At 43.9% G+C, this 20,775-nt stretch overlaps 1 protein-coding gene across 1 annotated transcript in view; it reads right to left on the bottom strand.

The window, feature by feature from the left end:
* ITGAV (integrin subunit alpha V) overlaps positions 1-14,159 on the bottom strand; it is a 46,353-nt gene extending 32,194 nt beyond the window's left edge. The window contains exons 1-2 of the mRNA XM_038142412.1: positions 13,866-14,159; positions 9,854-9,981 (exon numbers count right to left, since the gene is read on the bottom strand). Coding sequence (XP_037998340.1) covers positions 9,854-9,981; positions 13,866-14,020 — 283 coding nt within the window. The 5' untranslated portion in view covers positions 14,021-14,159. The remainder of the gene's footprint in view (positions 1-9,853; positions 9,982-13,865) is intronic.
* Between the last annotated feature and the right edge of the window lie 6,616 nt (positions 14,160-20,775).

Below are 20,775 nucleotides of genomic sequence, written 5' to 3' on the forward strand. Positions count from 1 at the left end.
ACCATTCTGCATTAGCAAGGAAATTAGCTCCTTGAAGTCTGGGCTGAATAATAAGAATAAAAAACACAATAAAAAGAAAGCCAAGTCCTGGTTACTGGTGCCACCTGCCCATGGTCTATGCTGACTGCTCTGGAGAAGAGGGCAGCCAGCACAGGCTGCCAAAACAGCTTCTCCCTGCCTGTTCCCTGTGCACCCTTCAGCTGCCAAGAAGGATCAGTGGCCAGGACAGCATCTCCCTTCATGTTTAGGGAACAAAAATATTTTTCTACAGTACTAAAAAGCCCTGATTCAGCTCTAAATTGAGGATAATATTAGAAATCTCTATGCTTTCAGATAAAACCAGAAGCTGGCACATAAAAACCCCAAACCTCCAAAGCGGAAAGCAAACGAACATGACCACAAAGAGAACGATGTGCCAAATGGAGTTTACGTGCCAGATGTCATGACTTCAGAAGCCAGCATCGTCATTTCTGAAGGCCTGAACAACAAATGAAGAACTCTTACAAAAACCCCACCGCCCCACAGAAAAATGTGTTCCATTAGGCAATTTGGCAAGATGGATTTTATTTATTTATAGCACCTTTATTGTAGAAACATACTGCAAACATCTCAGTCAAGTTGCCCCGTGTCAGTGCAGACACACATAACAAACCGAGATGTGCTACGAGGCTAAGATGCCTTAGACTGAGCTTTTCTTGTATTCAAAGCTTCTTTAGGTTCTAAGGGAGGGGGTCTTAGGGAGGGGGCCTTGAGTTCAGCTTGAGAATGGCTGCGACACTGGAAAGTGCATGAGAGCAGAAGGTCTAGATCAAGTGGAAAGTATGTACATTGGAAATACTGACAGATGTCTCAGGTAAAAAACTGATACAGGCCAAATCTGATGTTAACTCTCCATTAGAGAAGAAAAGGAAACTTTTTTTTGACCTATACTCACTCAGAATTCTCCCCAGGAAAAACTGTGCAAATAAATTATAAGCTTTTCTCTCAGATCCAAAGAGAAACTAATTTTATGAGGAATTCTGGAAAACACCCACTCAACAAAAATCCCCTCACTTTGAACAAGAAACCATTTGAGTTTTTCTTCATGGCTGGGAAAAACAAACATTAAAACACATAAATGTAAGACCTTGCTGAAGCAGTTTTAACCACAGTTAAATATTGAGCTATACCATAAAGTAGCTAAAGTGTCGTGGGAAGGTACAGGACTGACTTCAGCATTTCTGTGTTTTATTGCAAGGAGCCTGACTTGATTATTATTTTATCTTTGTATAATTTTTAGTGGTAGTTATATATACATATATTTTTTAAAAATTAAAAAAAGAACAAGCCTTCCCCCATACCCTTTGAAAATCAGTGCCTACGTGAAATGAATCAAACTGTATTACAGTTTAGATTTAAGCACCCAGGGATTTACAAATCCAGCCCAATGCTTTGATGTATTATAATCAGCTTTAGTACTATACGGGTTCCTGTAGCCTTATTGTATTTATTGTAGCCTTTTCTTGTATTCCTAAAGTTTCAGAGTATTCCAAAAATACCCTACACATGCCTTTAAGCCAATGATGTACATTTTAATCACAGAATGGTTTGAGTTTGAAGGGACCTTAAAGCTCATCTCATTCCAACCTCTCTGCCATGGGCAGGGACACCTTCCATTAGACCAGGTTGCTCAGAGCTCCATCCAACCTTGCCTCGAAAAAGCCTTTAAAAAGGCATCCAAACAAATATATCTAGGCAGGACAAACTACATTCTGACTAGATTTATTCAAGAAAACATTCAGAGTTTTTATACAACGCCATTTGTCAGACTAAAATGCGACTGCTACAGGGACTTGTACTCGATGGGTCATTAATTCCAGGATTATGTCATATGACCATGGGGTATTATTTCCTATTTGTAAAGGCAGCTTCTGCCCTGGTCTTTCCTTTGCTCCTTCTGATTATAGCAGGCATCACATGATGATTTTACAAGATTCTTTCCATAAGGAAAAAGGGCTGACATGTCAAGTCAACAGTGCTGTGTCTCACAAGGTACTTTGTAGGTGGAGGGATGGGGTAGTCAGGGCAAGAACAGAATTAAAATTAAAACAAAAACAAAAACAAAAGGTGTGTTGCTGGTGGACCAATGGAGCACTGTCTCTTCACCACATTCCATAGGATTTGAATTGAAAAGTGAAAATTGATGGGGAGAGATGCTGGGTAGAAATTGCAGAAAAAGAAAAGAAATCCATCTTCCAAATACAATAAAAAGATGATTTTTTTTTCAGTGATGGATTTCTTTTAACTACCACCTTTGGATAGTTGGCTCCTTCGTTTCCCAAGGTGAATGCTATCAGTGGCAGGAACAAAGGAGTTACCAGGAAAGTCCTGCTGTTGAGTAAGTGGATCCAGTTGTAACTTGCAGCCCGCCTGTTTTAATGGTAATGAACAAACTGAACTAAAACATCTACCCCGTCTTCAGACAGACTTAACAGAGATGATCATGAGTCAAGAGGCACTGAACTGATGCCACCTGGCTCAGCGTCATCATACCAAAAACACTTAAGAAGCTGTAAAATGTAAATAGTCACCCAATTCACAGACCTAAAATAAACCTCTTTGTGACTCTGCCGATTCCACGGAAATGAATTCTTTTTGCCCTTCTGGGTAAAAGGAAACTATGCAGCTAGCCAAAAGAAAGACAAAGCCATAAAATATGCCAGAGCCCCCTTTCCATAACGGGGGAACTCTATGCAGTGTCAAGTAGCTTTCATCTATCATTACAACCAAAATCTGAGCGATTTCAACCTCAGCAGGAGCAGCAGCAAGCGAACACGAGCTCATCTTCGCTTGAAACTCCCCATGCTGGGAGGGAGCCGATGCTTTAGCAGCCTTGGTTTAGCCACAGTGTTTTGCAGTGACTCAGGGAGAGGGGAATACAGACCTTCCCACTACTCCCCTTGCCTCTCCTGAGGTATGAATCCCACGTTTTCCCCCGGGCAGTGCTGGAACAAAAGCATCTTTTCCCTTGCCTAACAGAAGTTAAGCCGCCTTTTTTTTTTTTTTTCCAACCCGTCATCCCCCTGCGAGCCAGCCACATCCACACAGAGCCAACAGTGTTCATGCAGGACTCTACCTAATCACTAAAGCATGAGCAGCGCTCTGCTGTCAGCTCTAACAGCATGGGGAGGAGTTTCCATACATTTCTGCTGCTCTCTTCTGCATTCAGAGCAGCACCGGGATGCCAAGGCACGCTGCAGTCCCCCAGCACAAGGATAAGGATAACAAACTTCAGGGGGACTGAGCTAATGAGAGGTTCAGCCAGATAAAAACCAATCAGTTTCACTCCCAATCAATGGATGGTCTTCACAAGATTTACTGCTTTATTGTTGATGAAATCAATGGCCTCTGAGATTGACATTCCCCTGTGGATTCTGCGGTGATACCAATAAAGCAATCAGCCAAAAATAAAGAAGCACTCTGTTAGAACAAGCTATTTTCAAAGAATACTGACCTATCCCACACTTCCTTGTTTTCTAAGTGGAAATGATGGAGTTTTGAACAAACGACTGTTTTGCACAAATGATCAAAATCTCCAGAAGGGAAATGTAAGCCCATGGCACCCACTCCGGCCTTAACTTCAGCATCAGCAGATCTTACCCGGTGCAGTGCTACAGCTCAAAGCTGCCCGAGGCAGTTAAAATATCCACTTCAAGCTAAATAGGTCACAGATAGATCCAGCCATGCCAAACTGGTGGTTTAGGCTTCCAAACAAAGCCTCCTATTGTCTAGGATCACCCACTTGGGGGATAGAAAAAAAACAAATCTGCAAACCTAAGGAGTAATCAGGAGAGTTCTTTACAAGGGCATTTCCTTTGAAAAGCCTCCTTCTCCTCTTTTAGCACAAAAGACAATATCCAGTCTCCAAAGAATTGTATCCAAAAGCATTTTAGAACAAACAATTTCTCTAAAATTACTTTGTTGCATCAAAACATGGGAAGGGGGAAGAGGAGGGAGAGTACAAGGGTCAGTGATAAAACTTTCTCCAGGCAGAGGCCACACTGAATTCTTTTCCCAAAGCAGCAAAAACACACCACATTGAGCTGAAAACATTGGAGATGCTCCTAGATTCTAGTATTCAACAGCTTCTGCAAGGCTCCCCAGTCTCGAATATTGAGATCTGCTGCAGAGAATGAAAGCAGCAGGGAGAGCTTCCCCCAGGAGAAGGAATGGCCACTCAGCCATGCATCCCTGGTTTACCACAGGTCTCAGGAAAGCAAAACAATCCATTGTCTGAACAAGCAAATCTTCCTGGGCTAAACACGAAATATGCTGGAGAAATCTGCAATTCATTAGCATAGAAGTTCAAATTGGTTTTTATGAGCATATTTTCCTTTGTAACAGTTTGTAGAGCTGTCTGCATTTCATCAGCTGATTCTAAATGCAGCAGCTCTCGGGGCAGTCTCAGGACTGCACTTTCTGGTGCTGACATAAAGAGCTACAGTTTCAAGCATCTTCTACTGCAGCACATACATTTCTCAATTAAAGTTTTCTTTAAAAAAAAGCAGCAGGTAATAAAATAATTTGGTCAAACTTTTATGAAAAGCCATAGACAAATAAGGAAACACTGTTTCTAGCAAGTCATGTCCCACTATTCTTGACTGATGACGAGCTAGGACCCCAATAAGAAAAATAAAAGAATGTAAATAATTATGAAGATTGTTTCTTTTTGGAAAGTAAGCACATAGGAAACTTTTGATTTATATTAATTTGCCACATGTGTAGCCTGATTAACTCCAACTGGTTATATGGGTCTCTGAATAATTTTTTGTCTGTTGAAATGAAAACTCAGAATGATCCTCTAAAATTCCAGGGGCAAATAATGGAGGTATTTATCTAGACAGTTAGCTAAGTGCATCAACCCTGCCATTCCAGGCATGCCTAACTGTAAAACACAGAAGTAAAAACACAAAGATGTGTTGAGTTTCCTAAAAAGCACATTTGGCCACCCCTCTGCTCACTGCTTTTTTTGTCTAGCTCAGTGAATTTTTGATGCTCCTCTTGCACGGAAAAAAAAAAAAAAAAGATTGCATTTATACATAGAAAATGGATGACTACACAAGTAAATTTAACTTGTGCAACACCCTTGAACCTTCCAGGATTTTTTTTTTCCTGAGGAAGATTATAGAAACACTATTGGCAATATCTGGTACTGTCCACAAAAAAATTTGCTGTGCCAGTCTGTGAAGGCTGTGGAGAGGAAAAAAGGAGATGGAGACTGATATGTCTTTAAAAAAAAAAGTGGGTTTGGACCTTGGTCTCAGAACTGATCAGAAACAGAAAACAGGCTGCTTATTAAGTGCATTCCCTTCAGGGCTTACCCACAAGAAATATGTTTTTCCTGGAAAAAGCTGCTAAGCAGCTGGCAGAGAAAGCCAAGTGTTAAGCTCTTGAAGAGAGGAACTGCATCTCTGGTCAGTCTGGTAGAAAGGGCTCAGCCAGGTGTAAAAGCAGTCTTTCCACTATTTGCTTTCCCAGATACTTCCTTATTCACAAAATTCAGAGAATTCTCCTATTTTGATGGATTTAAACAAAAAAAAAAAAAAAACCTAAATTTTCAGGCACAACATTATCCAGTGTGGAGAACAGATAAGAATGAATGAAGATAAATATTTACCTTGAACTACAACCTGTGATTTTGGTTCATTTGAATGTAAAACATCTTGCAGAGGGGAAAGGATTTATTATCGTTGCTTGTGTTTATGAAAGTTTTGAAGAATATGCTATCTTGAGAATATAAATTTCCCTTCAGTGCTTGTCCTGAAAAAAATAGGGCCTCCTACACATTCTGAAAGTCTGAAAGTTAACTGGGACAGAGGGGAAAAATTCCAAGTATTTTACATAGCAATGGAATTGAAATTGTGGTCATGCTTTGTCACTTGTAGAAAGAAGTCAAGATATAGAAGAAAACCAGTGCCAGAAATTTTAGTTTTGTGACAGAGGCATGCTCACTGCTGAATTAACAAGGTAAACAGGAATAGGTTAAATAAGCATTTGAATCAGAGCTGTTTCTAAGTAGACTTGCAGGGTAACCTGTTAAAGTAACAGCAGATGCTTTGCTGTGGTGCTGGGGTCCTTCTTAACCTACTACCTTATGTGCTCCCAAGAGCAGAAGCCAGCCTGAAACACTTGCCTGATGGCCTCAGAAAGTCTTTTTTAAAAAAAGTATTCAATTTCTAGCCCTGTGACACAAGCACATGCAGCACAGCCAAGTGCACCCCTGAACTTCAGGGCAGACTCTACCACACACATCTGTTATGCCACTTTGACAGAGGCACAACTGTGTTAAATCAAAGCCAACTGATGTCACTGCTAGAAGGCTGAGCAGCCCCACAGCAAAGCATCCTTACATTTGGGAAGTGTTAATGTGCCATATAAACATTTTGCCTTGCAAAGCCACCCATCTATACCAGAACGTCAAAAGCAATTAGTGTGATGTGCACAGAAACACACAGACACACAGGGACAGAATATTCTCCAGTGAATGTTCAGGGAGTATAACCACTGTGCTGAGAGATCCAGGACACGGGGAGATTCCCTTCCCCAAATTCTCCCTGCTCATGGCAGGGGGTGGGAACTAAATCATGTTTAAGGCCCCTTTCACTCCAAACAAACCATTCTGTGATTCCATGAAATGCATTGCTGTTTCAAATGAGAAAATATGCTGTGAAAGAGCATTACTTTTTTTAGGCAGAGGTTTAAAAATTACAGCAACTGCTTTTGTCTGATTTTGGTTTTTATGTTACAGGCAGATGGGAAGGGCACGAAAAAGAGGGAAATACACGTAATTTTAGCATGAGAGCTGCATAAATGACACTGCACAAATGGACTCCTGCTGCCCAGCTCCCATCCTGACAGAGCTGAGTGGTCACCCACAGGAAGGAATACACGAAGCAGTAAATTCTGTAGTTCAGGAACTATCAGCTCACTGACTTATCGCCTTCCTCCAGGGCAGCTGGGGTGAGGGCAAGTGCAAGTAAGCAAGCAATGCTGCTGAGCTTCAGGGCTGGAACAACTCTTCCAAAGGTTGTCCTCCAGCAGCTGGCACCTTCCCTCCTGGGCTGCAGAAGAGCCGTGGCATTTGATCACATAAATGACCACGCTGCTGTGCAAATACACATGATGTGTACTTGATGTTAAAGCTGAAAGCAAGAGCTAGAAAATAAAAGCCAGCCCTGTCCAGCCAGTGAGCTCAGCATGGCCTTTGTACAGATGGGGAAGAGAAATGGACCCAAAAAGCGGCAGGAAAGCTTAAATAAGAAATAAGGAATGTTTAAGGAGAAATTGTCCTAATTAATGGTAATAGAACAACATTTAGAGGAAAAAATCTTGCTTGCTGGACCTCTGTAAACCCCTGGTCTCATATTTATTTGTGATACAAAACAAAGGGACAAACACAACCCTACACAATCAGAACAAGGCTTGCTCTTCCCTCCATTCCCTTGCCACGTTCCCTCTGGCCTGCTCTGGCATTTCCAGCTGTGCTACCTGGCAGAAGGGAGCAGGAGCAGGAACAGGGTCATGACTCCTGGTAATTACAGGGCATCCAGCTCCACATACAGAGTTTGGCATCGTCAGGCAAACAGAGGAAAGCCACAAGTACAAGCACTCATTATTTTCACAGGTCAGATTTCTCACTGGCTGCAAGCAATTAGAAAATGACTCTGAAGAAACACATCTAAGTAATGATGCAGAACTGGGTTTTTCCAGTAAATCTGGGAGGGAATAAAAAATCTGCCTTGTATGGCAGGGCTAAGCAATACCTCTGGAGTTAGAGATGGTGTTGCACAAATGATGAGCAGTGATAGATGAGCCTGGATTCCTGCAGAGGCTGCATTTAGTCATCGACAAAAAGCCCCTGCACATCAGCACCACAAGTTAGTGGTCAGATCTTCCACTTCCTGCTTCCCAAAGCGGATCAGGAGTCTTCCCTAAGCCCTGCTCCCTAACGAGGCAGGGGCAGGCAGGAGCAGCAGCTCCCAGTGCTGGCAGTGACTTTGTCACCAGAACGCAGGGAATCGAGCATTGTGTTATGCACAAAGAAAAAGACATTTTCTTTTTTTTTGTCTCAGGGTATTCATTATTTTATCAAGCTGAAATACAATGCCCCTTTTCACCAGGATAATAATTGACAAATGCATTGTTCCCCCATTCATTGCCTCAAAACTGGAGTGAGTTAAAGCCTGCCTGAAAGAAATCCTCTTAAGCCCTTATGATCTGCTATTTTTACTGTTAAATTTCAAGCAATTAACATGCCTGTTCCTTAAAGGAAAATGAGGAGCAAAACACTGCCTGTTTGCCCAGGAGCACATCCCTTGAACACAGGCATGCAGGAAAGCAGTGTGGTCTCGATCAACTCCACCTGGCACATGGAAAAGCCTACTGCAAATGATCACGGTATAAACTCACAAATGCACTGAAATTCCCATCAGAAGATGTGTCTAGAACCTGCACATGTGGCTCATCTTATCCCTCTAGAAGTTTTTGGCTGTGATATTAATGATGATTATTAACGAGGGACATCGAGATGCTTTCTTAAAAGTACCCAAACTAACAAAAAGCCCACTTGGATTCTAGTAAACAATAAGCCCAGAGAGCAACAACAAAAAGAAAATAGTTATAATCTGCTTTTGCTGCCTTGACACTGATGAGGAAAAAAAAAGTCAGACTTTGCAGCTTATTAGAGATGTTTAGTAATCTGACAGACGTGCTCCCTTAGAATGATATGAGAGAATGATAAATGAGTGAAGGAGTGATAATGACTTGAGATTTGTGGGTGCCATTGCATGCTTTTTTCCTTTTTGTGGTTTTTTTGCAAGGAAACTGGTGACATAGTGGTTTTCACAAAAAAAGATATGAAGATTTCAGAAATCTGAACAGCAACAGCGTTTTGTGGCGTACCTTGACACTGAAATTGGAAGAAGGGCTCCTCCACTCTCCTGAACGCTATTGAAAAAGGGTGCATCAATCTGGCAACTTTTAGGCTGCCGAGTCAAAATACTGGCAGAGGCAAGAATGAATTACAACCAACCAGACCTTCAAGGCACAGGTGTTTCCCCTGCCCTACCACATGGGTCTTGCTAATCCCCTCCCATGCCATGGGGAGGTTTTTCCGCTGCCCTGAAACATGCTGTGGAAAACAGGATTCAGCACCGAGTGGCTGGAGCAGAAAAGCACATGCAGAGCGTTCTCATGACCTGCCACAGCCTGTGGAAATCACTGCGTGCACCAGAGCATGAAGAATCACTGAAATGTTTCATGTCCACACTGCTGCTGCTCAGCTCCTCTGTGCTTCGGCAATGGGTAAGGAATGCCTATGACCTGAGTGCTGCAATCATAAAAGCCACAAACACTGTGGAGCTATATCTGAAGGAAAAAAAAAATAAAAATACATTTTCCCACAGTTTTTAGGCCATATTCCTGGTTTCAGGTTAAAATTCTGGGTATTTCTGCCTAAACCGCCTTTGCTGATATTGAAAGGCATCTTTCCTCATATGACACAGTCTTAATAGGAAGAAAACCCCTCGGGGTTCATTGGGAATTAGGTTGCCAAATGTTTTAGGATTGCTGGAAAGTAGAGAGGAGAAATATAAATAGGTTAAAACACAAGAAGAATAATGCTTGCTCACTCAGGCTTTCAGCACATACCAGGGACAACGATTCTAAAAGAGAGGAGAGGAAAAGGAGAGCACAAGCAAGCCTTGACTAGCTGCCAGTCAAAAACCAGCTGCATTCACACTGACCATGAAAAAAATCCCACAGGGACCTGAAACCTTCCTGCTTCCCCACACCCCCAGAGGGACCCACGCCTTACCTGTGGCATCAAACACAATGGGCTGGCAGTTCCTGTTCGAGTTCCAGTTACATTTGAGCACCTGCCCTCCCTCTATGATGTTGTGCTGGGTAGTGTTTGCTTTGGGAGCTCCCACCAGAAGATATGTCCTGCAGGAAAAAGAAGAAGCAAAGCAAAGGTTTCAGCACCTAAGGCACAGCTGTTATAACTTTATGACGTCTGAAGAGTTAATAAAGCAGAAGTCTTGCCTGCCCTAATCTAAATCCAACTCCAACTACTCTCAGTTACAGAGAAATTCATATGAGGTTCTCTTTTCTGCATGCAAAAAATTAACAAACCCATTTACCAAAAAAAGAAAAAAAAAGATATGACAAATTTGAAGTATCCTGGCCTCCTCAGGATTATATTTTAAATGAGAGGAACACCTTTCATATTATTCCTTTTTCCTTTCAAAAATATGTACGTGTAGAGCAGAACAGGAAATTGTGTACTTCTGTACCTTACGAAAGCCGTGAGGTAGCATAATTTCTGTTAATTTTGTGAGTAAGGGCAATTCAAGGAAGTCATTTAAAAATGGAAACAATGTATAAACAAAGCAGCAGCGCGCTGGGAGCTCAGCATGTACTGAACGTGATGAGTCAGCCCTGCCTGAGCAAGTGCTCTTGTAAAAACAATCTCCAAGTGCCAGCCACTCTGAGCCACAGATCTGCATGTTAATGAACCCTTACCCACACTCATTGCACAGTCATCACTTTCCTATTAGGATCTTTTCTATGCTTTTCTGCTTCTCTGCTTCTACAGACACTTGTTCGGTGCCCCCCGAGCAGGAGCTGCCTCCAGACTGCTCCTGCACAGGTGGCAAAATCCACAAGTGTCCAAGTAACAAACAGACTGAACAAGGCTCTTGGTGTCTTCCAGGACCTTCCAGGAGCCCCAGCACCTCTGAGACCCACTTGACACATCAGCACTTGACTGAGAAAGTCAATGTGAAGCATGAAGTCATGCTCAGAAGACAAGATCAAGTGCTTCCTTTCACCAGAATCAGTCTGCTCTGTCTCTTCCCTTTGGACTGCTGAAGAGGGAACGCAGCTTGCAGGAGCAAGTCTTGTCAGGCACTACGTTCTCTAGTTTGGAAATTGGGTTAGCTGAACAAGCTGCAGGACTGGTTGGAGAGAATGTCTACAGGCAGGCAAATCCGGGCTTATCAAACTCGCTCTGGTTTTCAGAGGCATCTCCAGGCTCCTTTTCAGTAAAGAGATAAGCATAGGTATAAACATGTAGCACCTCATCAAAGCTCAGTCTGCGTGAAGACCTATCAGTTTTAAACCTGTGTGAATTTTCAGAACCTTAAAAATGTCCTGGCATGGACCCTGATAGAAAATCCAGGCTAGCTGGCAATCCATTTGTTTTCCTTAGTTGCCATTCTTAGACTGTCTAGATTTCTAGAAAAGGAATTTGAAACACTTTAATCAACTTAAAATCAGCTCTCTGGGCAGAACAGAAATGCTTAAAAATAAACATTATAATGCCAAGTAAAGAAACATATTAATTATTGTAATTACAAACTATTAAACAAGTGGTAGCTTACCTCCCATTTTACTCCTGTACCACTGACTTTTGAGAAGTCCCCCCCAAATGAAACACTTGCTTAAAAGATTTATTCATTCTCATCCTAATGATATATTTTTTATTTTTATTAGGCTAATATTTGTGAAGTTTATTAAAAAGACTACAAATTAAGGAACCCTTATGTGGCTCCACAAAGGTCTTTTCCCCAAATAAAAAAAAAAAAAGCATTTTTATCATCAGAGACCAAGCAAGCAGATTTTGTCACAGCTCTTATAATAATATGCAAATTACCCAAATACTTAGAAGTCTCTAATCCACATACTTTGGGAAAGAGGGAATAGAGGGACAATTGTATTTCCATGGGAATGCACCAGCTATGCTTTGATACTGCCAATTTCCTGAATCATGTTCCTGAACCATCCACCCCATCCCGACGCTGGGCAACACTAGGAGTGTTCTGACACCTCTGGTGTGCCTTTCCAGGGCTTTCCATGGGCAACAAAGGAACTGGGGCTTCCGTGGAGGTGCATTCTGGACTATCCAGTGCTGCTCCTCTGAAGCAGAGGGTGAGAAATCTGTTTAGTTTGTTAAGGAGCTGTGCCCACTGTCAGGCACCCTGACACAACACCACCACTTCCACTCCTGCAATGGGACTTTCATCCTGGACTTCGAAATACGCTTTAGTTTGGCATCCAGCAGGTTAAAATAGACTGTGAAACAGCAGCTTGAGCATTCAGGAACTAACAGCATGCCTTTGTTGTCAGGCTAGACAACCCAAATAGCTTCAGCCCAACGAAACTGACTTAATCTCTGGTACTGATGTATAAAACAGGTGATGAATAAAAGCTCTGAAACAGGTGATGAATAAAAGCTCACCACTGCAAAAAGAAAGGCATAGCAGCCACGTGACACCCCATATGCCTGGACACTGCATACAAGTATTTCTGGCTATTTCAGGAGGCCAAATATCAGTCCAATATTTATGTCCATAGGCATAAACTGAAAATTGAACACCACGAGAGCCTGTTCCTGTGAAAGTTGCAGAGCGACTTGGTTCAGTTACAAACTTTGATGTAAAATAAAGTGTTTAGCTTAGCAGGTAACAAACAAAATTTTAGTGATGACAAAAAAAAAAAAAAAAAAAAAAAACCAACGAGGAGAGAATTCCCTTTGAAATATACAGAAGCTTTTCATGCTGCCTGACAACCACACTGTTTTCTTTAACAGCAGTGCACTGGGAGGTCAATAGTTCTTATAAAAATAATGGAAAGGTTCCAAGTAGTGATTTCATGGAGAGCTCTGTCACATAATTCCTTATCAGAAAGCAAGGAAGAAAGTTTATTACATCCATTTACCAGTCTCTTGATAACTCTGCAGCCACACATGTGGACTTGAAAATAAAGGGCGGGACAAAAATAGAAGCTTTTTTTCTTTTAGAACCAAGACTTAAGATAGCAGAGAAAGATGGTGCAACATGTGCAAGTTAAGACAGGATGGCTTCTAATATATGTAGGCAATAAAAAAACGCACACAAAGCTGGATGATGTACTGCAGAAAGGCTTGCTCAATCGCTGTACAATTTGCTTATAAAGTTTCACAAGCTAAAGATTAAGGGGGGAGTGAGAATATCCCTTCAGCAGGATGAAAGCCAGCAGCTTTTCCAATCTTACAGCTTTTCCAATCTTACAACCCTTTCTTAAGGCAGGAGAGGAGTGGGGGAAACGCGACAAGAGCGGGATGTTACTGTAGCCCGCATTTCAGAGCCAGAGCCTGATTCATTCTGGCAACACCGAGGCTGTGCAGTTAGCGACGAGAGGATTCAAAGGTCTGAAACGCAACAGCGACTACACACTGCCTAATCTTTAACATGAAACGGGAACATATTCAGGAAGCAGACGTGGAGAGTGCTTACACAGAACTTTTCCTTCTCTAGGCTGCTTGGTGACTCGCACAGACTCACCACAACTCAAACACAGCACTCCCGCAAAACACACTCAGGGAGAGAACGGCAGATCTTCTGAAATGCCACGGGACACAGCTTCACGAACCAAAACACCAAAACTACATCTTCCTACACTGTATTTGGCACCACCATCGTTTGCATGAGACCAGGCTATGCAGAGAATCCCGCGGCACAAGGTTCACGTCCCTCCGGAGCCGCCGGCCGCTCGGGATCGGCTTTGGCTCCCCGGCCAGGGCGTCTCGGCCGCCGGAGCCGCCCCGGCGGGGCAGGGATGCGGGGCGGTCCCCGCTGGGCGCCGCCGGGGGCCGGCACCGGCTCCATCCCCGCTCCGGGGCCTGAGCAAAGCCGCGTCCCCCCCGAGAGCCGCCCCGGCCCGCCCGGCAGCGGCTCGGCTGCCGAGGGAGCGGGGGCAGCTCCGCGTCCCCCGCCCGGCTCCGGGACAGCGCGGCTCGGGGCTCGGCGCGGCGGGGAGCGGCTCGGCGGGGCGGGACGCGCACTTACGAGAAGGGGTCGGGCGCGAAGAAGTCCACGGCGAAGCCGAAGTAGCTGCCCGCCGGGCCCGAGTAGACGGCCGGGCGCTCCACGTCCAGGTTGAAGGCGCTGCCCGGGGCCAGCGCGGCGCCCAGCAGGAGCAGCACGGAGCCCAGGCGCGCCATGGCTCTGCCGGGACGCGCCGGCCCCGCGCCGAGGGGGCGGAGGGGCCGCGCGTTTCCCGCGGCGGGGCGGGAGCGCGGCGCGGGCACTTCCCCTTTCTGCCGGGACGGGGGCGGCAGGAAGGAGAGGCGGCATCATGTGGTGCCGGGGGCGGGCCCTGGCCGCTCCGCGCCCGGGCCGCGGCTCCCTTCCGCCGGGAGCGCCCGGCACCGCCCGGCACCGGCGCGGAGCGGCCGCCGCGGAACGGCCCCGGAGCTGCCCTCGCCCCAGGCGTCCCGCTCTTATCTCTGCCCGAGCCGAGGCTGGAAAAAGGTCAAGGAAATTCTTTCTCGTGACGCTGGTGAAGCCCTGGCACAGGCTGCCCAGAGAAGCTGCGGCTGCCCCATCCCTGGAAGTGTTCAGGGCCGGGTTGGATGGGGCTTGGAGCAGCCTGGGATAGTAGAAGGTGTCCCAGCCCGAAATGGTCTTTAAGGTCCCTTCCAACCCAAACCATTGTACCATCCTATGAAGCAATGCTAGAAATTTGAAGAGGGGGACACGTCCGTGCCTGGTCTTATTAAATCTGTTTGGTGAAGCCTTTCTGAACAAGTCTTCCAGGAAAGCGGCTAAGCAAAGAGTGAAGGGAGTGCCACTGTGGACCTAGCCGTGGAGGAAAATCCTGATTCTCAAACACATAGGCTATTAAATGAAGTAATTTTACATTCCAGGGCGCCAGCGTCTCCCCAGCCACAGGAATGCCGAGCAGCAGGCGCAAGGCTGGGAAGAGGGAATCCACAAATCCTCCCTGATGGAGGTTTCTGTTACTGTTGCACCCCTGCACTGCTCCCCGGGGGAGGAACCTCCCGGTGCAGCTCCAATCTCTTCAGGTGCACTTTGTAGCTCCTGTATCCTCTCTCACTAATAACACTTTAGCACTGTCATCCTGGCTCAGTCAGCTGCAGCCTTGTCCTCCTCAGCCCATGTGAGAGTTCAACATCTGCCGAGTACAGCAGCGTCTGGGGGAAAGAAAACATGAACACCTACAATGAGCAAATGATGTCTATTAATTCAGAGTATTAATTTGTACAACATAACAGGACTGGAGTTTATTGCCACCAACAGTCTAAACTTTTTGCTTTCCTCATTGTGAGCATGATAAAAAGGTGACAGAACAAATAATGATGTTTCAAGCCCTAAATAAAAGTTAAAAATACCCCATGCATATTCACCAAGGGGCTGATATAGTTTAACAGGAATCCCAAAAGAAAAACATTTCCAGAATAAGCAGAAGAAAGTCCAAAGAAGCACCAGCTACTCCTGTGTCCCCTTCACTTGTTCCTGCTATTCATTATCATTTCTTCAGAAAGCCTCTTAAAAAAATCTATCAAGAAGGGGAGTTCCTATACATAAACGTGATACTTGTTGCTAATTTTTCTAACTTTGCTGCCTCAACGGGTTAAAAAAAAACCAAACACCACCCAACCAACCAACCAAACAAAAACTCCCCATTACTTTTATTGTTATTTACTGACTTATCTCAGAGCTTTTGCGCTACAGACCTGATCAAAGCAAAACTGCAGATGAGTTAATAAGTTTCCAAACTCCAGTAAATAGGGCAATAAACCAAAAGAATGGTTTGTGAGTACTTTGATCAGCAAGTAACTTAGGGAAAAGGAGGATTGATTTTCTCTACTTGATTGCATAACCTCAACCCATCACCCAAGCAGCGAAGGATAAGTTATCTTTAAGATACTAGAATTTTATTTTTTTTTTACCAAATGATCAGTTTTGGCTTCCTAGGGACTGTATAACCTCACAACATCACACAATCAGGGAAGGATACATTATTTTTAAGATGCTTGAATTATTTTTAACCAAATTATCGATTTTGGCTTCCTAGGGACTGTATAACCTCCCAACATCACACAATCAGCAAAGGATACATTATTTTTAAGATGCTAGAATTATTTTTTACCAGATGATCAGTTTTGGCTTCCTAGGGACTGTATAACCTCACAACACACAAGCACTGGAGGATAAGTTATCTTTAAGACACTAGATTTTTTTATTTTTTTTTTAAACAAATGATCAGTTTTGGCTTCCTAGGGACTGTATAACCTCACAACATCACACAAGCAGTGAAGGGTGAATTATCTTTAAAACACTAGAATTTTTTTTACCCAAATGATCAGTTTTGGCTTCCTAGGGACAATATAACCTCACAACATCACACAAGCACTGGAGGATAAGTTATCTTTAAGAGACTTGATTTTTTTTTTTTTTTTTAACAAATGATCAATTTTGGCTTCCTAGGGACTGGCTGTGCAGCACTTCTTCTTGTCGGAAATTGCAAAGCCAGTCCACAGGAGCGACTCAGAGTCAGGGGTACTCATCCCTCGCCCCAAAGGCTTTCCTCCCTTTGAGAGGGCTGCTCTTCCGCAGCTGTCCCGTGCCCGTTCCGTGTCCCTCGGGGCTGTCCCAGCCGAGGTCCCGTCCCGCTCCGTGGCTCCGCGGCGGGCACGGCGCTCCGCTCCCGGCTCTGACTCACGGGCTGCCGGCGGAAGCGGCGCCGGCGCCGCTGTCTGGCCCTAATTCCCAGCACCATCCCAGTCAAAGCAGTCTAGACAGCCCCAGAGCCGAGCCACAGCTCCCTATATGGCAGCACAGCCCCCAGCCTCCACTGGGAAAAGAAAAGGAAGTGTTCAGGCTCGGGATACACTTCTGATCAAAGCCAATCTTACTGGAAATGAGGGAAAGTGCTCTCTGTTGCAGGAGAGGCTGAGGGATTGATTCCATTGCTTGCATCGAGCTCCCCTGGTCGATAGGGTACCCGAGAGAGGCATTGAGGCACCTGTCTGACAGAATCCTGGACACCGGAGTGAAAGTCAAACCCTTTGAGACTTTCCTGTTTGTGTAGAGCAGCAAGCACCCTTCCAGTGAGGATGTGATTTTCTTCCCTAGTTGTTTTAGTTCTCAGCATGACCAACAAATAGATAAGGAACAGCCAATGAGATCACATTGCAGGATGTAAACAAGTTAATTATGTGTTTCCATATTTACTTGTTACCTGTATGTGGTTGTGATATTTTGTGAAAATCCCTTTGCTAGGATTTTCTTCTCCTGAGAAGCTGAAGGGCCTCAGCTTCAAGTGTGAACAATTTGTTATCTGCTGCTGTGGAATGCAGCAGGTGCTTCCTCGATGGTCAGTGTGGGATGTTTCTACTTGGTGGCCAATCGAGGAGGCAGCAGCTCTCGGACTCTCTGGGAGTCACAGAACTTTGTTATTCATTCCTTTCTATTCCTGTCTCGCCTTCTGATGCTTCTTTCTCTCTGTTCTTTGTAGTATAGTTATAGTGTGGTCTTCTTTAATGTAATATATATCATAATATAATAAACCAGCCTTCTGAAATGGAGTCAAGATCTCTCCTTCCCTTCACCAAGTCCAGACTGCCCAGAAGACCCACGGTAATACCTGTAGCTTTCAGTTCTCAGGCTAAGATATCCAGTGGTGAAAACCAACAACTGAGAAGCAGGCAGGACCCAGATTCCTTCTAAGCCACCAAACTTTTTGTATTCAAAACAGAATGCAATTATTTTGGAATTGATTAGAGTCTAAAGATTCCAACTCTATCCAACAGATCAAACTCATATTTCTGGTACAAGTTACTGGTCTTGTTAGTTTTTATTCAGACAACAAGCTGTTAACGCCGTTGAATTAAACTTTGCAAGATGCAAAGCACTTTTGGTAGACAGTTTTGTTGGGTTTTTTTTTGCTATTCCAGAGTGCCCAGCCTGTAACAGAGTCTTTCAGGATGTTTTTCCTTTGAGTCTCCACCTCATGACATGAAAGGCAGCAGCAAGAAATGGACAAAGCGTCAGAATTCAGTAGAAACTGCAAACCTGCAAACCACTGTGGTCCTACTTCAAAGGGTCAGCAAGGGGTCCTGTATGTAAGCAATAAACTTCAGCCTCTAAGTGGATTCAGTGCCCACATCGATGTGAGAGTTTTAGTAAATGTTTTGCTCTCCTGCCATCCAGACATTTGGACTTTCCAAGAGGCTCAGCTGCCCTGAACAGACCTCTCAAGAAGTAACTCAGTTTCTAACAAGGCAGTAGAAAACAAAGTAAAAGATGGACTTCACATATTACTTTGCTTTGGTCGGTTTGTGCCTTTTTATTTCTATTTAGTTTAATAATAATATCTTTGCTATCCGTTGAGAAAAATCAAACATTACCTCTGAAAACTGTGGAAGCATTAAGTGGTGAAACATGAGGAAACCACTGGAGATGTTTAGGCTTGATTTGCTGTATGAGCAATTCACATCAGCCAGATCTCATTTGATTGTTAGCAAAAGCTGTCCTTAGCCCAGGGCTATGGGGCAATGTTTTCACAACAAGGGTATGGCTACCTTTGTTGAACCAGCTCCAAGCACAGAGTCTGAGATCTCCCAGATCAAAAGGAAGTGAGCTGTACCAGGTTTTTTTCTGATTTGCTCAATGCTGATAGCTGTATTACTGCAGCGTTAGTCAAAGTCTTTCTGCAATACCCTTTTTGTGTTTTACAGAGTGCTCATTACTCACCAGGCCTTTTTTTTTAACATTAGGATTTCATAGCACCACATTCAGGGACAGCACTGCTTGATTTACCCAAGGATTCATATTTCTTCAGTCTGACAAAGTTGGTCATTATAAATCACATGTGACTCAGTTTTTGCTTCACAAAGCACTTCTGCAGACTACCAAACAAATCCAGACGCTGCTGAGTAACACCCCCAAAGACTTAGATATTTTTAAAAGATATTTTTAAAGAGTACTTCCCCCCCAGGAAAAAAAACTTTGACAGGAAATAATGCAATAAGGGAGAAATGGATCAGGAAAAAACCCAAACCACAAGCTCCATAATATTCTCTGCACCGTCTCTCTGAAAATGTTTTCATAATATGTGTGAATATAGAAGATGTAACAGACACAAAAAGCTAAGTACCACCCTGCTCTGTTGAGGAAGAGGGTGTGGGAACACACCAGCCCAGAAGGAAAAGCCTGGGAAGTCACCACACCTATCCCAGAAGGAGTGCAGTGCTCTTGGGTAATCACAGTGATGAAACTCTCAGGACAGAGCCGTGGAGATATGGAGCTCTGGGTCCTCGGGTGGGAAAGGTCTCAGAAAAGCTTCTCAGAAGGACATGAGGAGAATTTGCTGATCTAGAGAGTGTGATGGAACTGGCTTTGTGCTCCTAGAGTGGGAAAAGAGATAAAGCACTGAAATCAACAGGCTGTGCACTTGTCTCACATGGGATGTGTGTACTGTGAATGACAGTTCTGAACTTCTGCTTCTCCATTCCACTGAAATGTCTGACCTGGCACAGCAGCTGTGCAGCCCATGAGATGGAAAGCTCCAGCTCCCACGTGAGTTTCCCCTGCAGTGATTGCTCCTTTACAGGCCAATTCCATCACACAGAACTACACCTGGAGCTGCACTTCTTCCTAATCCACCCTTCTGCCTGTATCCAGCAAAGCTTGTAAACACACAACAGTCACAATGAATACTGGAGTGCTAACAGTCCTTGATTAAACAAAGAATCATCCCTCCCATCTCTTCATCACTCTCTCCTCCACTTCTTGCTTCCTTTCCTGGAAGGAAGGCGCATTGCTTGCTGGATGCCATGAAATTTAACTCTACCTTTTTACATTCACAAGGACCCTCTAGAACATGAGTTCCCTGAGGGTGAGGAAGAGATTTATTTATTTTGCCATCATCTTATTCTTAGTTACATCTTAACCTCCTTCCTAAAAAACTTTTTCTTCTTTTGCCTCCGCTGTTTTCATACTATTTTAGGTACTGTCTAAAATTTCTGCTGAGTCCATCATCCATGGCAAGGGTGCACCCAGGTTTTATTTAGAAAGTGGAAGTGCCTAAGCCTGGCAGAAGATCTTGTGGAGCAGTATTCTGCTGGGACAGAGTGAAACAGAGCACTTCCCCTCACACAGGCTCTATAGGCACAGAGGACAGGTCACTTTCTAGTTTATTTCCATTTATGGAAAATTTCCAGACGACAAGAGGCATTTCCTAGGTTTCTTACATTCTTGACTGCTTCTGGTTACACAGAAATACCAGAGACCACTGCTTCCTGTTGTATGCCTGAGATATTCTTATCCCTGTCTTTAGTGCAAATCATCTCCCATTTAGTACAAATGACAGCTTCTTATGTACAACTTTAGAATCTTTCCCCCAAACTTTCTAATGTTTTCTATCTTTCTTGTATTAACTTTCTGATTCTTCCTATGGTGCTGTTCATCATGCATTTTCAAAGGAATCTAACAAGGCTCAGACTCACAGAGCAGTCTGTTGGCTTTTTAATTGATCATTCCAGGCACATAATGCCACATCTGCCTTGAAGCATCTGTCCTCCAGTGCTCCTGTATTACAGTAATGCTGCCTCGTTCCTGCTGAAGGATTTGGAACAAAAACAAGTTTAAAACTTTCAAATTCCCAGGGAAAGGAATAGTTCTTTAGGCTGCTCTGTGCTTAGTAACAAACTCAGACTTTAAACGTGTTGGAGACTTAGATAACAAAATAATAACAGGATGCAGAGCAAGTAGGATTGAAAGGCAGCGGAGGAATAGAGACAAGTTCCTTTGTATCCAATACTCTGAATATTTTACTCAAATACAAAAGCACTAAAAGATGCTAATAACATGAACTGAGACTGAGAGAGATATTTCCTTCCCCTTGTCCTTCAAGAGGCATTTGAAGTGTTTGAGCCCAGGCATTGTCCAC

Source organism: Motacilla alba, chromosome 7 (genome assembly GCF_015832195.1).
Source record: "Motacilla alba alba isolate MOTALB_02 chromosome 7, Motacilla_alba_V1.0_pri, whole genome shotgun sequence".
Taxonomy (NCBI): Eukaryota; Metazoa; Chordata; class Aves; order Passeriformes; family Motacillidae; genus Motacilla; species Motacilla alba.